At 38.9% G+C, this 20715-nt stretch overlaps 1 protein-coding gene across 1 annotated transcript in view; it reads left to right on the forward strand.

Moving 5' to 3' along the window:
- ITGA9 (integrin subunit alpha 9) overlaps positions 1–20715 on the forward strand; it is a 214232-nt gene that overhangs the window by 164752 nt on the left and 28765 nt on the right. The window contains exons 24-26 of the mRNA XM_079301914.1: positions 11250–11375; positions 11972–12091; positions 13756–13857. Coding sequence (XP_079158040.1) covers positions 11250–11375; positions 11972–12091; positions 13756–13857 — 348 coding nt within the window. The remainder of the gene's footprint in view (positions 1–11249; positions 11376–11971; positions 12092–13755; positions 13858–20715) is intronic.

Here is a 20715-nt window from a genome sequence, read left to right on the forward strand (position 1 = left end):
ACCTAAAACTAAGCTAAGAAGGACTGTCAAAGATCTATAAAGTGTTGTTGGGCATGAGTATTTCTTGAGGCATATGCTGAGATTGGCAAGCTCACAGCTACATGTTCCACATAGAGAAGCAAGCCTGTATATTGATAAAATTATGTAGAAAACCTCTTGTTTGTTGGTAGATGGTTTGTTAATTTATTTATGCAATTTGACATTTCAGGTCTTTTCTCTGAAAACATAGATGTGCAGTCCTAGCATGTGAAGAAACAAATATTTGCTGATAGTATTTGCTACAGCTTTTTTTTTTTTTGTTTTGTTTCAGCAGCAATTCATGCTGCTGCTGGTTGCTACATTTGACAGAAGGATTGTACAGGAATGTTTTGCACTTACAGCAAGATTAATTTTAGCCCTTTGTGTTAGTAATCCTGCATATAGTCTCTTAATTTCAGTGATTTACACACACTGGCATACACATATTTTGTCACCATATTTAATGGCATAGCTAGATGACTGGAGAAACTTATTCATTTCAGGGAACATATTGTACAGAAATTTGTACAGAAAATTGTACAGGTACTTTCTGACCTTCCTGCCTCTTTCACTTTCATTGCTTTTTAAATGGCTGTTCCTAAATATTTTTGGTTCGGCAGTTGGAGGTGCTCCCTGCCCCACCCCCAGTGCAGAGCACCTCCATGATATCAACTGGATCTGGCTTTGCCTAAGAGTTGTGTTCCTTGCAGGAGAAACTAGTGCATCTGCCACATCCAGGATGGCTGTGAGGAGAGGCAGAATCATAGACTGTGGTCCAGCATGGCACAGTTGCCTTCAGACAGGAGCAGGGAGCAGGACTGCAAAGAAACTCAGAAAGAGTTCCTCATGTCAGCTTGATGAACTGAAACTTTTTATGCCAAGAAGAACTCTGCTGTCTTTTAAATTTCCATTGTTATACAGGAAAGGCTACCCAGCCATAAAATTAAGATTTTTCTTAAGTTAAGACTTTAAAATCTTAAAAACTCCAGAATTTTTGCCATTGGCATCATAATACAAAAGTTGTGCGTCGGTCACATCTCACAGCATTTCCACTGTTTCAAAATAATCTTTTCATGCATTGCTGAGTGAGTCCTTGAAGATGGAGCAAAATTTCTTATCATGGAAGAAAGTTTTCTGTGATTTCCTAGTTGGGGTCTTTAGAAGAAGCCAGATATGACATTGTTTTACATTTTCCAGTTGTTTTGATCAAATCTCCTAAAAATGAAAGTGATATGGTATTTGTATAAGCAGTGGATTTTTTTGAAAATTCTAAAGAGGATGCTCTTGGAAAAGGCATTTTGAATGTAAAAAAATTGTCTTTCAAGAAAGTCTAATAATATAAAAATCAGGGCCATTGAAACACGGAAAAACCCACTGTGATCATATAATAAATCAGGCCACAGCAACAGGGTATTCTTGTCCAGTTGTGGCTTGCTCATGATTAGCTTCTAAACAAAAGTGAAATTTGTCAAATTACTTAGTTTTTGAAATTCTACAACACTGTCCCCTCCAAAATCATGGCCTTTTAAATGAGCAGCAGTTTCATTAATTATTGATTAATTTTGGGCCAGATGAAAGTGTTGCTACTTTGTGAATGGCCCATAGCCCCTATTTTTTGGCTGAATATGTGAATTCCAATTTTGAAAAAGATGGCTGATTTGCCTTTTGATAAAAGGAAATTTCAGATAAAGAAAGACATGAAATATAATGGATATATAAATAATCTGTTATCAGAATGATGAAGGAAGCAGGAAGTTTGGCAGATTACCAGGAGTAATCATGTAGTAATCAGGAGTTTTGCTGAGGTGTGGGAAAATAAAATAATATATATATATATATAGTTGGGTTTTTCATAATCTTCCTAGCCCGAGAAGGAAGCTCCCCCTGTTGAAGGACACTGAATGAAAAGAAAATCTACAAATTGTTTTTTTAATTTTTTTTCTTCTTTTTGGAGGAATGAGTGTAAGAATTCACCATTTTTCCATTGGTAAAGCTTTTCCTGCCATAAACAATGAAGAAGGAAAATCAGAAAGTAATTGCTTGGCATATCCTTTTAACACACAGTCCTGCTTTAAATCCTGACTCTTAGATTAGCCTTTCTCTTCTATAACCAATGTACAAGATCTGTGGTGTAAACGATGGAAGTAAAAAACAAGGAAGTGTTTAAAACAATGGTATCTGTGCATATCTGGTGGCAGAAGGGTTTTCCTCCCTCTTCATGTATCAGAGTGAAAATGAGCATATTTTATTGGATTTCTCTCCTGGCTTTGAAAGTATATCGTTCCAGTCTTCTGAAAGGTACCAGATGGTATCAAAAGTACCAATAAACCATTTATTGGAGGAGACTCTGAGGATGTCTTAGAAACAAAGGACATCCTCTGCTTAACTTATTATATCTCCTCCACATCCCAGGAGGTTTTTTGAGCAAGAATGACCCTTTCAATCTTCAGTTGTCTACAGCAGATAAGGAAAAGCATCCTCTTGGAAGTCCTACCTTCTCTCCACTGCCTCTAAAGAGAGTTTAGGTCTTAGACACCTTTCTGGTATATTCAAACATCTGCTTTAGTGAATCATCCCACTGGAGTTGTTTGAGCCCTAAAGGGAAATGTACTTACCTGCACAATCTTCAGATCTCCTCATCCTACCATACACAACCCATAGGGAATGTCAAACAATTAGGTAAACAGCAAACATGGGCTTATTTGTGTTCAATAAATCAGGTAAGGCTGCAGAAGAGGATGTGCTATAGACCAATATAACCTAGCTGAAGGAACATCCAATGCCAAGTGATCTCAGGGGCTTTTTAAATAGAAACATACTCTGAGAATTATTTGTTGCCTCACATGTTGGTTAAACATTTCACAGCTCATCATAGGGAGAGGAAAAGTATTTCTCAGTGACCCTTTCTCGGGTTTCATCTGCTGGAGGCCAATATATAAGGAGCACAGTTATGTGAGTGGTAAGATGATTTTTGTGTAAGGTGGGGGTCATTCATTCCTAGGACTGAACCTTCTGTGGATCTCACAGTTAAATCATACCAAGTGGTCAGTGTTTCTTCTTACTGTGTACATGTGGCATGTACAGCTCTGTCTAGGAGAGTACCCGCTGTCTTGTAAGTCAGGAACTTCATATGAGAAGATCTTTGTCACAAAACTCGGTAGGAATCACTAGTTCTTGAGAGCAGTACTTCTGGGAATTGCTGCTAAGTATCTGCAAATTGGCTGCAGGGCCAAGACCAGGGCAATGTTGCAAGAATCATGCTTATCAAACCTGATTATTTAATTGAGCTGTATATTAAGTGCATCAGAAAAACATCCAAAGGTGTTGCAGTCAGGTTAGCATGACTTATGCCAAACATGCATCTGGTGCATTCTCCTGTTATCTAGAGGAGCAGAAGCCACAGTTATGGTATACTCCTTCTGTAAGCTGATTTAAGGCTTTAGCATCTCCACTTTGTTTCTGCTTGCCTCTTCTCTTGCAAGGTTACTTATTGGATCTGTGGACTACTGGTTTTCCTTGCCATCATTGCTGTTTTCAGTTGAAATCTTCCAAGAACTTGTAAAATGGGTTAATTTAAAAAATTATTTTCTGTTGTTTCAGTGGCTCTTAAACCAGAATCAACAAGACTGCTCTGATTCAAATGTATTTCATTATCTGTGAATATTAAACATTCTTGGCATATGGCACAAGTAGTCAGATAACATATTTACATAACTTATTTGTCTACTGTAGAAAGTCTGACCTTGTCTGGAATTTCTTGTCAGCACCCTTTTTTTCTCAGTGTGACATGTCAGATTAACCCTGTTTATCAATTCTTTATTCACCTAATAAAGGGTGAGTCAGTATCTTTAAATCAGAATACTTGCATACATTTTTTCCCTAATACTAGGATGAATGTGCTCTGGTTAGCAACAAAGACAGACAAACGCATCTGTTATTTATTTTTCAAGTTTGAAAACTTGAACCACTGCTTAGTTATTCATACATAAATAAAAACAGTTTAAAAAAACATACAGGGGAAAATATGTTAAAACTCTCTGCCAGTAATTTCCAGACTATGGCCAACCGCCTTGTCCTTTGGAGTCAGTATAGCCCAGGGATGATGAGAAAGGCATCCATTACAGAGTTGAACAATGCTAAAAATTTTGTGAAATTATTGGCCTGCGTTCAGACCTTGAGCATGTGGTTCCAAATATCTTGTATGTCACGATGTTTTCCCTGAACTCGCCCACACACTGTTTCTGAGGTCGGATGTGGGTTTTGTTTTATCACATGCACTCACGTCTGCATTCCACCTTCATACTTGCTTTGTATCAGCTGAGTTCAGCTGGCTTCCAGGCCCTCCCCTCCTCCACACCTGGTGATGATTTAGCTCAAGAAGGGAATCCCAGACTTACTGAAAGAGCCTGGAAACTGTTTTAATATCGTAATGAATTCTTAGTGGTAATCTAGTGTTTCTTGTATAAGTGATACACATTTGCTCGCCCATTTATTTTGTAAAATGTCAATCATTAAATATGGGAATAGCCCTTGGCTTCTTATATATAGCAATACAATGGGGAGATTATACATAATCCTTTATTGGAAGCAACAGCCAATTTCCCTCCCATTTTTCTGTCTCATTCTTCCAAGAGACTCCTATCCCTTGCACACACTTAACCCCACATCAGCTGCTATATCCAGTTCTTGTGCTTGGTCCTCAACTGTCCTGTCCAGCCCATTTTGGAATTTCATTTAATTCCTTTGTCCCAGGTTGACATCTTGTGCTGGATGCAGGGTCCTGAAAAAATGCCTTTGCCTTTGTTGCATGTTAATGGGTTGAGGTTAAATTTAGAAGAGGCCATTGGCTTTCAGTTCACGGAAGTTTATGTTACAGTATAAGCCTAAACCCTTAAACAGTTTGCTAACAGTTTGATAAACCCCAACAATTTCTGAAAGGCCTCAAGGGCTTCCCAGAAATTGCCATGTTCTGAGAGTAGCTACAGACGGGCAGAGATGATGTTGCAAGTACCCTGAAGGTGGGAAACAGAGCTGCTAGCAGAATGGAAATGTGCTGTATTATCTCTCCTAGAAATGCCAACCACTCCTGAGTGACCTGACTTCACTGGCAGCCCTTGGTTATCCTCTGTGTTTCCTGGAAAATGTGTGGTGATTTTCCCTTTGTGCTGATACCTCCTTCTTGGAGTTGCACACCAGACCTGAGTATTCTCATAAATCTCTACACATGCAGGGAAAGTCAGAGATTATAATCCCTGTGTATGCAATAAATTCAACCTGCTGTTCTCATACAGTCCTATTAAAAATCCTTCAGGCTTTTTAGGATGTGATGTGTGTGGAGTGTACATGATGCCTTTTACACACAGCTGTTACACTCTGAAATGTCCTCCTGCTACTTTTTCTCAAGAATGGTATAATCTTACATGATTAAAAACCATTGCTACTTTATGGGTTTACCTCTGTTCAGCCTATAAAGTAGCAGGAAAAAAGTAGTTCAGACTCAAATATTTGGAATCCATTAAAATCATCCTGTGGTAATTTCTTCCTTGTTGCAGATAGAGTATGTTAAAAGCATGGAGTAACGTGCATGCTTTCTCCAGTGGTTATATCTCCTCTCTGAGAAATTTAGTGGTTTGTGCTGACAACAAAAAGTTGGCAGAGTAACTCATTGTACAGGCAGTCCTATTTAAACATCTCTCAAGTATGTTCATAGGCTTGTCAAGGGGAGAGCAACTTACACTAAATTAAGCAAGCTAGAGACTAACTTGTCTCTGAATGAGTGTGTGGTTATTTATAGAATGTAACACGAGAGAATGGTGTTGGAATGGGTAGTACAGGCAGTACGAGGGACTTTCTGCTACTCTGCATGATGACAGATTAGTAATATTATTAGCCTTTGCAGAGTTACGGGGACATGCCTCTTATGTAGAGGCAAGGTTCCACTTAGAGTCTGTGTAGTGCAGATGTTCTGGCTTGTCTCTATTTACATTTATGCACGTTACATGTATATGCACACATTGAATACAATAGGAGATATATACATACACACACACACATGTATATATATATTCTGGAGCGAGGTAATGATTTTCAGTCCATTAGGTTTTGGTTGTCCACTTGAAACTATTGGAAAGGTGGTGATTTTCAAGTGCACAGATGTCTAAGTGAGACACCTGACAATAATGTGTTGTTATTGAGAAATGTTGAAGGCTATTCTGACATCCAGTGGTGTTAAAGAATGCACATGATATCTGAGTGCAGGCTGTGCTACTGCACTAATCACTCTGATATTCCACAGTGAGAATATTAGAATGATTTTGTTTTACCTTTCTTTGCACTGGGGCTGAGCAGTTTGACAAAAGTGCCTTTGTAATTAAGGTAAAAACTAGCAAAAACATGATGCATGTATTGATGTTAAGTGTTTTGCAGTCTAAGGCAAGACATTGCTAGAGAATGGGAGCATCTCAACCATGGTAAAAAGAAATAGTCACTAAAAACTTCTGTGGGAAGATCTTACTTTTGCTCTTGATGTTGGTTTACCTCACGTGAAAGTTGAAGACATTCAAGATAGTGAAAGAATGTTTCATTCTAATAATGAAATGACAAATAATAGATATATCAAATATGTGTGAAAAGATTTTATAAAATATTTGGATTTCCATCAGACAACCACCCCCTCACAAATTTTTCAGTTTAGAATTGGAATTCTGAAAATGTAAATTCTTTGCAAAAAATGCATTTTTTTAAAATTAAAAATGTTTTCCAGGAGTTCAAGGCTAGGATCAGTAATTAGTAATACTTACCTCTGTGTAACAAAAATTTTACACAGTTGCTCTGAAAAAAACCTCATGATATGTATGGTATTATAGATTGTATGTGAAGACATAGTCTCTTGAATATAGAGAAGAAAAAAAAGTAAAAACTAATTTAAGATCTTTGAAATTAGGCTTTTTTTTTCCCTGCAATGTAAAACTATTCAGTCAAATCTGCTAGGTCAGCCATTAATTTGTGGCTGCAGCACATTCAGGCCACAGGACCAGACTCAGACCAGGTTAGAAAAATGTGTAATAAGAGCATAGGTACTGAAGATGCTATGCAGTTAGCCTGCTTTACCTTTTTCTTTGGCCCACTTTATGTGGTAACATGGACTTTGTGTATGTACCTCTGTCTGGGTACAGATTTCAGATATATTTCCAGTACAGATTTATCTGTATGCGCCAGACCAGAGCAGCAGACCACAAATTATTTTATTCAGGACTTAGTAAATTGTTTCTGGAAAACAGAATGAGGCAACCTTCAGCACAGACAGCCCCAACACAGCTCATTGAAAGTCCTTTCTTTGAAGGCTGCAGGACTACTTCTACTTGGTACCTCTCTTGGGAAAGGTTTTTATTTCCCAATCCATAGTCTTAATGTAGGATTTAAGAGAGCCTCCCTTTTGTGCCTCTTGTTCCCTGCCTCAGTTGTTCATTTGTGTTAGGAGCTGGATATTGACATTTCTCTGTGGCTTCTGTATAGTTCTTGCACTGACCACAAAGGCAGTGCACATCTCTTTCCACATCCACTGCTCAAAAAAAGTCCCTTCTGCTGTTTCTGTAAGATGTTGGATACCGGATCCTGGGAAGACCACTCTGGGGGTAGTCCTTTTCTGTTTACAGGCTGCTGAGAAATGGAAATTTTCAAAAAACTCTGGTATGCCAGGTACCCTGAAACTCCTAGAGCCTGGCTTGCTTCCTACTCCATTTCGAAGACTTGTGCAGTTCTTGCATCTATAAATCAAAAACATTTGGCCAGAAATTTCCTTGTCTGTGTACCACAAGGTGGCTGGGATATTATAGTGTTCAAACAAGAAGAAACTCACAATGAGGCTCACAATAGAAATAATGATTTGTATTTCAGAGATGCAGTTCAGTCTCAGCATAATGCAAACAGGAGTTTTGTGCTAGAATTTTATTTAACTAGTTGTCTTTGTACAGATGAATATTTAATTGAAAACAAAGTCTATTGAAAAGTTGCCACAAGTTTTTTCTGGCTGACTGACCCCTTATGCATGTAAAAATTGAGAATAACACATGGTGTGAAGTGCCTAATAGTCATCCTAAGAAAAGGAAACAAACCAACCAAAATCCCTAAAAAATATCCCACCAAACCAACTGTGGCCAGTCCTTTAAAAAGGATGGATTTCCTTCTACCTTAGCATGATCCATCAATTTAGAATTTTTTTGTTAATTTTTCCCAGTTTTGTGGCTCTGTGACTTCCAAGAGTGCTAAAGAAATGGGTTGGTGCTCAGCTGCCTTGCATCCTTTCCTGCCTGCTGGCTCTCAGCACATGCTGATTGATCACAGGTACACAGATGAGTGTAATATAATTTCTGCCTGGCTGAATTCCCCCAAATTCTGCTGGCCAAATAGCAGTGCCTGCCTTCTGGGAAGCAACCTTTGCTTTTGGCTGCTAGAACAGGGTATAGGTGACCTGATGATCTGTTCCACAGTAGTGCAGGTAACAGGAGGTGCTTAGTTCTTATTCTTATAAGAATATTATATTCTTATATTCTTATTCATATTCTCCTAATATGGACTGAAACACTGAATTTATAACCCACCTCATATAAGATTGTTGTGTTGTTGGTGGAGAGGAAAAGATATTTCCAAGTTCAGAGCTGGTTCTCTGGAGCTACCTTTCTCTGTTTCAGCTAAAGTGTTTTAAAAATTATGCCAATTTTCAGTTTAAAAAAAGACAGTAACTTCAAGGAGAAAGGACCAAGTTTATGTTGCTTCATGCTAGACAATTCCTTTTAGTCTTGTGAGATATTTCTGCTTTGGCTCATTCTTACACTGTACTTTTACAAGATACAAATCAGGACTATTTAGGGAGTATGCCAGAAGTTTGTGTAGCAAAGAAACTTGTACTGTCCTTCCTGTATCTCTTGCATAAATCTAATGACATCTGTAATTTAAACTTTCAGGAATAAAGAACAAATACTTAATAGATCCTGACTTTTTGCTGGTTTTAATATAACATAAACCTTGTAGTTGATATAGCACTAATTTCCATGTGAAAGATCAAAGAAATAAATGTCTATGGGCTTTGTGAATCTCTTTCCTAAAATAAATAATGAAAACTCATTTCAGGTGATCTAGACAAACCATAGTCTTAATCTTCAATTGAGCCCAAGGAGACTGTAAACTTTGGGTATATCTTTTGGAAATGTAAGGACAGATTACCTTAAATCATGTTGTGAATACATATTGCAAAGAACAGATTATGAAGAATGTGTTGGCCAGTGAAGCAGAAAAGATACATCTTTCAAAGAGACATAGATATCACTTGTCTGGAAAATAGCATTTAAAAATCTAGACAGACCTTTGGGTTTTACTTCTTTTTTTTTTTTTTTTCACAATAATTAACACAAATTGTGTAATGCTAAATTAGACTCAGAGTATGCAGTAATTTTGTATCTGTAACAGCTTCTTTTCTCCTCTTTCAAGGATTTATGAAAAAGGTGTAAGTTTTCAGAGAGGATGTGAGGAGGTCAACAGCAGGATGTGTAAGAATGTCAATTGATGTTTTGTGAGAAAATCTCCCTCTATCACTCCTACAGGCTTTAATGATGGTAGCAGGAAGAATTTGCTGATACTTTGTCATAGTTTTTATTAAATTTCATTTTTTTTTTATAAGCTGCAAAACGTGAGAAGGCTTTTTTTGAACAAGATTATCTTGACTGAAGCTCATTTTATCAGAGTTTGGTACTCTTCAAGTCTTACTTGCCTCAGTCATCCACTTTCTTGGAAAAGTGAATAAGCTACTGATACAAAAAGGGAGTTTTGTACTCTATCTGCTAAAGGTAAAAGAACAGTTTTAGTGCCTAGGCTTGTGCATTTACACAAAGGTTTATCTTGTTAGTTCTGGTATAAACAGGGATGCACCTGAGTTGGCCAAAACATAAAAAGATGTAGTACAAAGGGTAACATTTGTCTTAGTTTAAGAAAATTTACAGGGATTTACCGTTGCTTCCCCTTAGTTTTAACTTCTCCCCTTTCCACTAATAAGAAGAGACAAATACGAAGAGATGTAAGTGAAAAGAATAAGGGTTTACTTAAGGAAACAGTGATAATCAGGAAATACTCAGACAAACGCTTCAACTCCCATGCACAAATGCGGAAGAGATTCCCCCTGATTATGCCGAGAACACGGGAAAAATGGTGGAGAATCTCCACCCCAGGCCACACAGCCGGGAGAGAGAGAATGAAGGGAAGAGCACAGCAAACAAGCCTGCGTTGTTCCGAAACTTCATCCCTCCCTTACACTGAACTATTAACCCAACAGGGAACAGGGACCAAAAAAAAAAAAAAAAAATCTGGAAAAACTGTTTCTATCCAAAAGCACTGAGTGTTGCCATGCTGCCCGCTCCACGCCTCTTACCAGGGGCTCTCCAGCATCTGGAACTCATGGAGCTGCTCAACTTGTGGAGCGGCTGAACTCATGGAGCGATTGGAACTCGTGGAGGGGCTGAACTCGTGGAGGGGCTGGAACTCGTGGAAGGGCTGGAAGTCATGGAGCGGCTGAACTCGTGGAGCGGCTCTGCCCTGTGGCATGGTGGGCAAGCCTGATCCTTTCCCGACAATGGCCCACGGCAGCGGCTGGAGGGATTTTGGAATGATCCGGAGCCCAGAAGGAATGGGCGGGAGAGCTCCATGTTTCCTACCCCAGTTTTTAATGGCACGAAGCACCCCTCCCCGTTTTGTGAACTGGGGTAATAGAAGAGTTTCTGCTTCTGACTCCAAGTCATAAAGAGACAATAAACAAACTTGTGGCGGGTTGATGTAGAGAAAGATTTTAGGTCAGCCCTAATGCTAAATTTCCATACTATCTCTGTAACTAGGACAACTATTGATTTAAAATGCTATGTCACAACATATATTTTTCTGAGGATTTTCTCCTTTATTTCCAGACATGTAGAACACAGACACCTACACCTGAGCTAGGTTAGACGCATTTGTATCCTGTCCAGTCAAAGTGTTTTCAGTCCATTATTAATCTGGTTTACTTCAAATACTTTCTTTAGGGTTATTTGGCTCCCAAGGTGTTTTTTTTTTTTTTTCTTTTGATTATTAATGGGAGTCCAGACATTTAGCTCAGATTTAGGTGTGTTTTTACAGACAGGCTAATTAAACCTTCTTGTATAATTTAATTAATTCGGAATAATAATTGTGATTTCTAATTGTGCATGCAGGTTGGTCAGGACAAAGGAAGCTGTTCTTTCCGCAGAAACCACAGCCCATGCATTGTCCCTCAAGAAAATGAAAATATTTTTCACACAATATTTGCTTTTTTCACGAAGTCTGGCAGAAAAGTGTTGGTAAGTAATGGTGCCACTAATGGCACCAGTTGAACATACAGCATATTTTACAAAATATTTTGCATGTTTTGGCATGAAGATGTGAAGCAGATAGTTCTTTATGGAGCATACATAACAATACTGATGATGTGCTGGGGGGTCATTTAGTGATTATGGTTGTCTGTTTTTTAAAAGCAAGCATGGATATGCAGGAACTGCAGTGGAAAGGGATTTAGCTGTCATGGCAGCACACACTTGGGTACCAGATCCTTTGCTCCCATGTTCTGTCAAAGGCATATGTGGACAGGGGGTCACTGCAATGTACTTGGTGCCTGACCCACACAAAGAGCTCAGGTGCAGCTGCAGTCCTGTTCCTGAATGCTTGCCTGGCTCAGCGCCTCTGTGGAGGACTGAATTTTACCTGGCTTGCTTTCATGCAGGCATCTGTATCCCTCTGTCTTCGGTTCTTGGAAGTTGCTATTTTAATGCAGGAGTGCTGTATTATAGCAATTTACTATAAAACTTAGTTTTCTGGTATGTTTGCTGTCACACAATTTATCATTTATCATGGAATTTTTGCCTCCTTTGCCTAACAACTTTTTCCATATTTCCTGTAGGACTGTGAAAGACCAGGCAGATCTTGTTTAATTGTACACTGCAACTTAAGCTCTCTAGCTAAAGCAGAGTCCTGTGATATAAATATGTACATGCTGCTGAATACTGAGATACTGAAGAAGGTACGTGGTGTCCTTGTAGGTCATCTTCAATGCTAATTTAAGTGTGCTTATGTGAACCAATGAACTCAAAACTTGCAATTTTTTCCTGACTTTACTAGTGTGTGAAAAATAATCATGGTGTCAAAGAAAATGGATCTACTTATTAACAGTGTGCATGGAGGTGTTCATCCTAGTTCTTACCCATTGCTCATTAAGATAGAAATAAATTTAGTTAAGAAATTTATGTATTGAAAAATGACAAATGAGACTCCTTATTGTGTGCATGATGCTAAGGCTAGAGATTTCTGAAAATCAAATTGATTTCTGAAAGTTCATTCTAAAGAATGTAAGTGAATGTAAACTGTGACCAGTTATATATTATCTTTCTGTGTAAACAGAGATGTGGTAGCATTTTGTCATTTTTACTTAAAAATATTATTATTCAAAGAAGATGCATCATGACCACATTAATGCTGAACTTAACATTTGTGACAAGAAACAAATGGTTTCAAGTTAATTTCTGTCTTCTCTGAAGCCACTGAATGAGACAGCAAATCTTTTAAATTTTTTGTGATTTACTGCGTTTTGACCTAATTTCCTTTACTTATAAAAGTTCTGACTCTAATTATGGCAAGGTGTTGTAAGGTTATGAGGGAATAAGATAACTGGAGGAGAAAACTGATAACATGAGCCTACTAAAATAAACCTGTCTTTCATAGTTGTTGGATTAAAATGTCAGAGAGAGCCCTTATTAGAAAACAGTTGTTCAAGTAATTAATAGACCTGAGCTTTTCCAATTGAAACCATTAAATCTGTTAATGTTTGTTTGCATTTGAAAACAGGAAGCACAGGCAAGGCCAGAAGTTTCAGCTATTTGTTACATGCTTATAGAAATGCTGAAATATGTGAACAAGTAACTGTGTGCATGCAAGATATGCTTAATTCAGACTTGGGAATAGCCAGGATTCATCCCATCTGCTGGGTCCCTTCCAAGACTGCTTTTAGCAACACTCCTTTAAAAGACATGCAGTGTTTACATGTTTGAGTGTCACCAGTGCATCCCATTTTCTACTTATTGTGTGCCCTTCCCAAACTGCATTCAAGTGACTAATCCCTAAGTTGAAATGGCATCTTACTGAAATGTGCCTGTTAAAATGCACTAGGCATTTTATTGGAGAAATACTATTAATGAGAGGAATTGTACAGTGAGTAATTAAAATATTTGCCATGCACAGATTCAAATGAGAATTCTCCCTCTGGGATATATTGTAGTTTATCCCAGTTTCTGTGTATAATTTTTCTGTTAACTTGAAAAACAAATCAGAATATTTTTCGCAGTGAGTTTTGAGCCTGCCTGTGTCTTTGGAAATGTTCTGTCTTGCTTTTGTGGTAAATAGGGGAAACATTAACAAACCAAATACAAAGTGTGTGTTTAAAGTCTAACATACCTGATTTTGTTATAATCTGAAATAATGTGCTCAGTTATATCTGTCTGTTATGAGCATAAAGTATATTTTTTCAAAGCAGAGTTGTAACCAGGCTGGTACTTAACTGCCAGCCTAACCTTCACTAAGCATTATCTGAGTGTATCTATTACACTGGCAAATGTTTGATGGTTTGTTGGGCTTTTTTTGTTGTTGCTTTTGTTGTGGTTAAGTCCAGTTCTTCCTCCTTTTACTTCCCAGGACAGTTCATCAGTCATCCAGTTTGTCACAAGGGCGAGGCTGCAGGTGGACCATGACCTCAGAGTTGTGGAGTTGCCCAACGGGAGCCCAGAAGAAAAAGCTGTGAGTAGAGAAACCTGAAGAGAAATGTTTCTTTATCCCAGTGGCTGGAAATCACTGAGAGCTCTATACAAACTGGAATTTCTGCCTGAGCACAAGAGTGCCCAGACTTTGTCTGACTTGGCTAACAGTACCGTGAACTATGTTTCAGTGGTTTGGATCTCTGTGATAACCATGTCAACAGAGTGAATGATCTTATGTCAAACCAGAGTCATCTGTGTTGTACTAGCTAAAATGCCCTAGAGATATGAATGCAAAAATTAGGTTTAGGTCCTGATATAGGGTTAGCATTTGCTTTAATCTAATTAAAATTTCCCTTGAAAACCTAGTAGAGACTTGAAACCTCAGCAATGTCTTTTCATATGTGCCAGAATTAAATATTTAGATGTGTTAATGATATTTTGGGAGCTGTGAAAATGAAAAAGTGTCTAAACTTTCAGAAATTCATTTAAATTTTTTGTGCTGAGCTGGTAAAAATCAAGTATGAGCTGATACTACATATTTTATTCATCTCCCTCTTCCTCCTGAATCTTCTGTTCCTACTGTGTCTTCTACCTTTTTGGTGCCATTGGTCTTCCTTCCTTTTGTTATCCAAAAGTCTGGCAGTTCACTGCTCCTGCCCTGTCTCAGTGTCCATTCATCTGGCTGGCACCACTCAGTTCACAGCCTCTTGTCTGGGCTCATACAAGGGGCTCAATGTGCATTTAGATCAGCATCTTAATCTGCAGTTTACAAACCCAGCTACTTACACCAGATGTACCCCTCATCCATAATGTCTGTAACTGTAGTACTGAATTTCTATTTCATTAGACCTGTCAGAAAAAGGAATTCTTTTATATGACAGGAACTTCTTTTTTCTCTTCTGTTTTACTTTCTTTGTCAGGTTTCTGTACCATTCTATAAAATAAGCTTGGAAGTTAAAATGAAAACATAGTTAGTCATTGCTGGGAGTGTGCCTTATAAGTGGTCTGAGTCTTAATACATTGCTTGGCCTCTCCTAAGTTCTGCATCTTGCACATAACACATCTTGCAATTGTATGGCAAAATTTCATTAATGACTGAAGTAATACCTGAGTGTGATACCCATACCCCAACTGAAATGGAAGCAGCCAGTATCTCTATGACGAATACTTTCAACTGTAAACGGTTTTAGAATATCTAAGAATGATAGGCACACTGTAAAATGTGTTGGATTGCTATTTTTTAATGTTCAAAATTTAGAAATGCTTTTTTCTAGGGATGCAAGCTCTACTGTATTTCATTGTTTCTAATGCTTAGAGAAAAAAAAGAAAATTAATGTAAAAAATAAATTGTCCTTTTATTCTCAGAAAACCTTTCATCAAGCCTTGAGTTGCATTATGAAATGCACTGTGTGTGTGTTGGGAAGCTATCTTAATCTTCAAATAAGAGCCTGCTTCTAGCTCCTGGGAAGCCCTAGATGTACAAGAGCATGCTTGCCATGCTGTAGCCATCTAACATTAATCTGTAGTTCCAAGTCTTTTCTCATGTGAGTGCCATTTCCTCTCTGCTTTATGGTATTTCTGTATGCCAGCTTCTGTATTGCTGTATGTTTTGCATAAAGCCATGTTCAGGCAAAAATTTAAGATACTACTTGGCTTAAGGTATCAATATTTCTGTGTTCTCTTCTTGTGGAATGCAGAACGGAAGAGTAGTTGTTGCAAGCCACAACTATTTAGCTGGAAATAGAGAGTGGAGGAAGAAAATGTCTTAGCTCAAACTCCTCTCTTCCTTTTTGAAGCTCATCCTGTTCTCTTCATTGACAGAGACTGTACTGTGTCCATTTGGATACCAGCTCCTTCTGTACAGCTGTGCATGGACTTAGAAACTTTATCATGCTAAGCTTAAAAAGGCCTTTTTGCTTTCTATGGCTAAATGTGGGCTTATTATCACATATAAATGGTTCTTTAGGACCAGGTACCATTAGTTCAATTGATGCTTTTACATTATAGCGTACATTTTACATTATTTTACATTATAGTGCACAGTATCAGAGTGCAAACTCTCTGTAAAGAAGACAAATGGAGACAGAAGACAAGTGGAAAAGAAAGGCTGCTACTTTTTACAATAGTGTAAGAAATACTGGTAGACCACCCATATAAGCACCAACCTTGTAAAAAACTTCAATAGACAATTTGTAAGGGAGATGCAAAAGTGTGAGTATCTCTAAACTGGATAGCAGACTGTCTTTGAAATGAACCCTTTTTAAAAATATGCATTTATGCAATTCTCAGAAATAATTTATCTGGATTTGGATATGATTTTATGTGATTTGTAATTGCATATTTTTGGTTCTGGTTACAATAGGCTGCTTGAGCTCTTATATTAGACAAATCACATTAAGAAGGTGATCCAGAGTTTGGCTCTGTGATGACAGTGGTATTAATCATGTAAGTTTCTATGAAGGTTTGACTCGCTTCTTCTCAGTCTGTGAGCAAAACCAACAATAAGCTCCAAGAGAATACAGTAGTCAAAGACCAGATCAAAGAGTCCACATTTTCTGCTCACTGCTTTTATGCAGGAAGAGGAGGACTGCTCTTAAGGAGCAAAATCACTGCCTTTGGAAGTGTGGAAGGAAAGATTAACTGGATTTTACTGCAACAAAACTATCCAACTGTCTCTGAGTCTTCCTATATTGTAAGTAAGGGAAGGCAGAGCTGGGTGCATGAAAAGGCCAACCCAGATAAATGACCTGTAAAGTGAAAGGCCACTCTCTGGTGCTATCCACTTAGTACAGGTATGCTTCATCGAGCCTTTGAACCTTTTCTGCCTTCTGGATAGAGTTCACTGTTCTTTTATTTCCAGCTCAGTCAGTCCATTTTTGTTTAATGCATATCACAGGTATCCCAAAATATTACAGTATCCCCTATATATCTGTGCCTGAAATTGTTACTGTCCCTTTAAGACCCTTGCAGCCAGAAGCCAGAATGGGGAGGTGGTGCCCAGGACTTTTAAAAATTGGGACAGCCAGTGATATATCTCTCTCCCTGTTTGGCTTGCCTCTTGGACTTTTCTGGCCTCTACTTGCAACAGTAGCAAATGGAGAATCTGCATTTTGCATTCAGAAACCCTTTCAGAGTGAATTTTGAAACACCTGTGGGCAGCACTGAGCCAGAACTGGTCTGGTGCCAGACTACCCTGCATCAGCACTGAAAGTCTGTTATTCCCTTCCCTCCTCTTCCATCTGACTAGGTGTCCTGGTTTGAAGGACAGGTGTGTGCCGATAAAAGCAGAAGTTTCTCTTTGAAATGGAGAATGTAAACCCCCTTCTTCCAAATTGTCCCAGTCTGGGGTTCCTCCTCTGCCCCGAGATCACCCCAGAGGGACACGAAGGTGGTTCAAAACCTGGTTTTCCCCGAAGAGACTGGAGAGAGACTGCCGGAGACAGTTTTCTCTTTTTCCAAGGACAGTTTATTATTTCTTATCTCTGGGACATTTTGCCTGGCCAGCAGCGGTCTGCTCAGCCTGGCATCCATGGTGGAATCTGCCTGGTCAAGGCAGGGCTTATCTTATATAGTTAGTACTACGTATTACATGTTTACAAAATTTTCCCAATACAATGCAATTTTATTAAATGGTCCAGCCCTGACCCCAACCAATCCAAGAGGCCAACGTGTCACCCAACATGGATGACATGGAGAAGAAGGAGGAAAAGGTGTCCACCCCCAAATTCTCCATCTTGGCCACGTGTCCCTTATCATAAACATTCAAAAAAACCTATTTATCTACGTTCTAACATTCTAATTTACACTCTACTCATAATTATTTTCTGTGTCTCTTCTCTCAATGTGGGCAGATTCTCCCAAGGAGCCAAATCCAGCCCCTGCAGCTCCTGGGCAGCACTCAGGGGTCTCTGAGGGGTCTGCCAGGGAGGTTTTTGCACCCCCAAAGGAGCCAGGGAAAAACCCTGGACTCCCACACCAAATTATTATTATAATTTTGAAATTAAGGGGCTCTCAGGAAAAGACAGGGAAATTAGGAATAAAAATTCTTCACTAGGAAAATTAAAATAGAAATGCAGTATTACAAAGAACAATCCCAACCCTGACAGAGTCAGAATACAACCTGTCACCCCGCCAGTCAGGGTGTTGGTAGCAGTCTGATCAAATGGTGGCTACAGTCCCCCTGCAGTGGCAGGTGTAGTTCAGCTGAAGCAGTGCTCCTGTAGAAGGGTTCCGTTTTCTTGAAAGGTCCAGTGATGACGTGGAAAGGTCCAGTGCTCCTCTGGAATCCAGTGGAAAGACAGATAACTTGGTGTTGCAAATCTCAATTTTTATCTAGATGAGAAAGGCTTGTCTCCTTTCCCTGGCTGGAACATCTCCCAGTGGGATGATGTTAATTTTATCAGTCATACAGTGGGACTAAATGGCTCAGCAGCAGAGGGTATCTTCCTGGAGGGAGGATGGGCTGTGGAAAAGATAAAGATGATTGCCTCACCCTGTCCCAAAGATGGCCCATTAGCAGATAATATGTGCCATGGAGATAAGGAAATCACTACCCCCACCTGGCCCCAACAGATGGTGATAGAATACACACTTCTGGCCACATCAACCCAATGCAGTAGGGACCCCAGCCAGCAGCACCAAAAGCAGCAGAGTCCAGCAGGTGTCAGGAGGCGGCAGCAAGCACCAACACTAATTCCACACAATCCCGCTGGCAATTCCTGTCTGCCTCTAGAACTGCTTTGTAACCACACACTCAGCATCTTAGGATGGATCACTCTGCAAATTCAGGTTTCTCTTTGTCACTGGTGGGGGTCTGTGAGATTTAGCACTTCTGTATCTGGTATTGCTGTTATTTTTTTCCTGTTGCTGTTTTGCTTGCTAGTAAACTGGTATTTTTTTCTACTTATATCTGCTAGTATTCAGTTTCTCCTTATTGGTGGAAAAGGAGTGGTTAAAACTAAGGGGGAGAACTCATTGTAGAGTGTTCCCATTAAATTGTCTTACATTAAGGCCATGCAACACCGGCAAGTGGTTGCCAATTCTCCATGAATTTTTTCTTCTCAGAATTTAGGTATGTTTATGTTTACAATGATGAAACAATACATTTTGGGGAAAAAATATAGCAAAAAAAAACTTACAAAAAGTAAGTTTATGGTTGTGAAGGCCTGGAAGGTGTCTTTATATGCATATCTCTATGCAAAGATATTTAAATGTATATTTATGAGCCTAAGCTTTAGCTGTCTGTCTGCAGCATGGGTGACTCCTGACTTTGGCCTGTTCTCCATGTCTGTTGAAAGGAGCAGCCTGTGGTACTGGACAGTGTTCATGATGTTCCAGCTGGTTTTTTTAATGCATGTGGGAATACCTCTTCCACTCAGCAATCCAGCACAAACCTCTCATTTTTCAGAAATACTCAGCCTTTTAAGGCACCAGTTCTCTCCAGCTTACATTTTTGATGCCTGGCTGGAGCTTTCTCCAGCAGCTTTGCAGCCTTCTTGCCAGCAAATTATTTGCTGCCTTATTGTTTTCGTCATGTTAAGTTACTCACTTTAATGTTTTACCTTTCTATTTGGTACTATAACATTCCTTTTATAGATTTGGTACTATAATATTCCTTTTATAGTTTTTCTTATCTTTACACTGCAGGTAGAAATATACATTTGGGTGAAGGAATAGAATACACAATAACAATAAAATACAGTTAATTTCCCAAGGATAGACACAAGCAGGTTGCAAGGAAACCTCAGGTTTAAGAAAATACTGCTTTTCTTAGTATATGTAAATAAAAAAACACATGTAAAAGGGGTGTATGTGCATATATGTACAGACATAAAGAAGAATAGTGACTTTACTGGTGAAATCCCCCCCAAGCATTACAGTACTTGAATGGAAAAGTCAACCAGCAATGCAGTGTAGTTTGAAAAACCAGAAGTAATCTAGGTGATAATACAGAAATAGAATAGCATTTTTATAAGCCTGTGCCTTCCATGGTGCTGTGGCTCATGGTGCAAGTGCATAAAATTAATATACAAAAGCAAAAAGAAAAGTAAAATTTTCAATTTGTATTTTATCAGCTTTTGCTGAAGTATATTTCTTTTCTTTTTGAATACAATGAAGCAGCTTGTACCTCTTCTGCAAAGGGCTTTGATGGAGTATGAACTTTAATTGATTTCAGAAATTCCTACTCAGCTTAATTTCTTGTTTACATGCCTTACTGAAATAAGGTATTTTAAAACTTCCTAAAAACAAAAGCTCTATTTCTTCATTATTTGTTAACCAAGATAAAACTGTCAGAATATAGCGAGTGTTTGGTACAGGCAGAAGGTGAACTGATAGGTGCTGTTGTACATCTGGGTTTGACATTGCAAAAATCAGTAGCTGGGTGGGAATCACAGTTATTTTCCAGAAGGACAGTTACACTGTGTAAAACCTGAGTTGTGAGCTACATTAAGCTAAATGGCGAGCTGCACTGCCTCCCGGGCTTTCCCACTTTCAAATCCTGCCTGTACAGTGCAAAATATAAATATGAAACTAAAAATCTTCATATGTCATCAAGACAGTAGTGTTTTTCAAGATTTTTCCCTGTCATTTTGTCAGAGTCTGAAAACAAACATCTGTATTTTGTAACTGTTACATGTGCTTTCTGTGAACCACCTGCTGCCCCTACTGCCCTTTCTGGGCAGCCCCACACCCTTTAACTTCCGCATCAGTTGCTGTTATGACTCCTGTGTTCTCTACAGGTCAGAGCTGTGGGAAGTGTGCTGAGCTGGAGGCTGCCTTGTGCTGCCCAACCTGTTAGCCACCCTGTAGAGGCTGTGCTGTTGGGGTGGAAAGGACATATTGGGAATCCAATATTTGCCCAAGAGCAGCTTTTAGAGACTGCACGATGGTCAGTGAG

Source organism: Erithacus rubecula (genome assembly GCF_903797595.1).
Source record: "Erithacus rubecula genome assembly, chromosome: 3".
In the NCBI taxonomy this organism is placed as follows: domain Eukaryota; kingdom Metazoa; phylum Chordata; class Aves; order Passeriformes; family Muscicapidae; genus Erithacus; species Erithacus rubecula.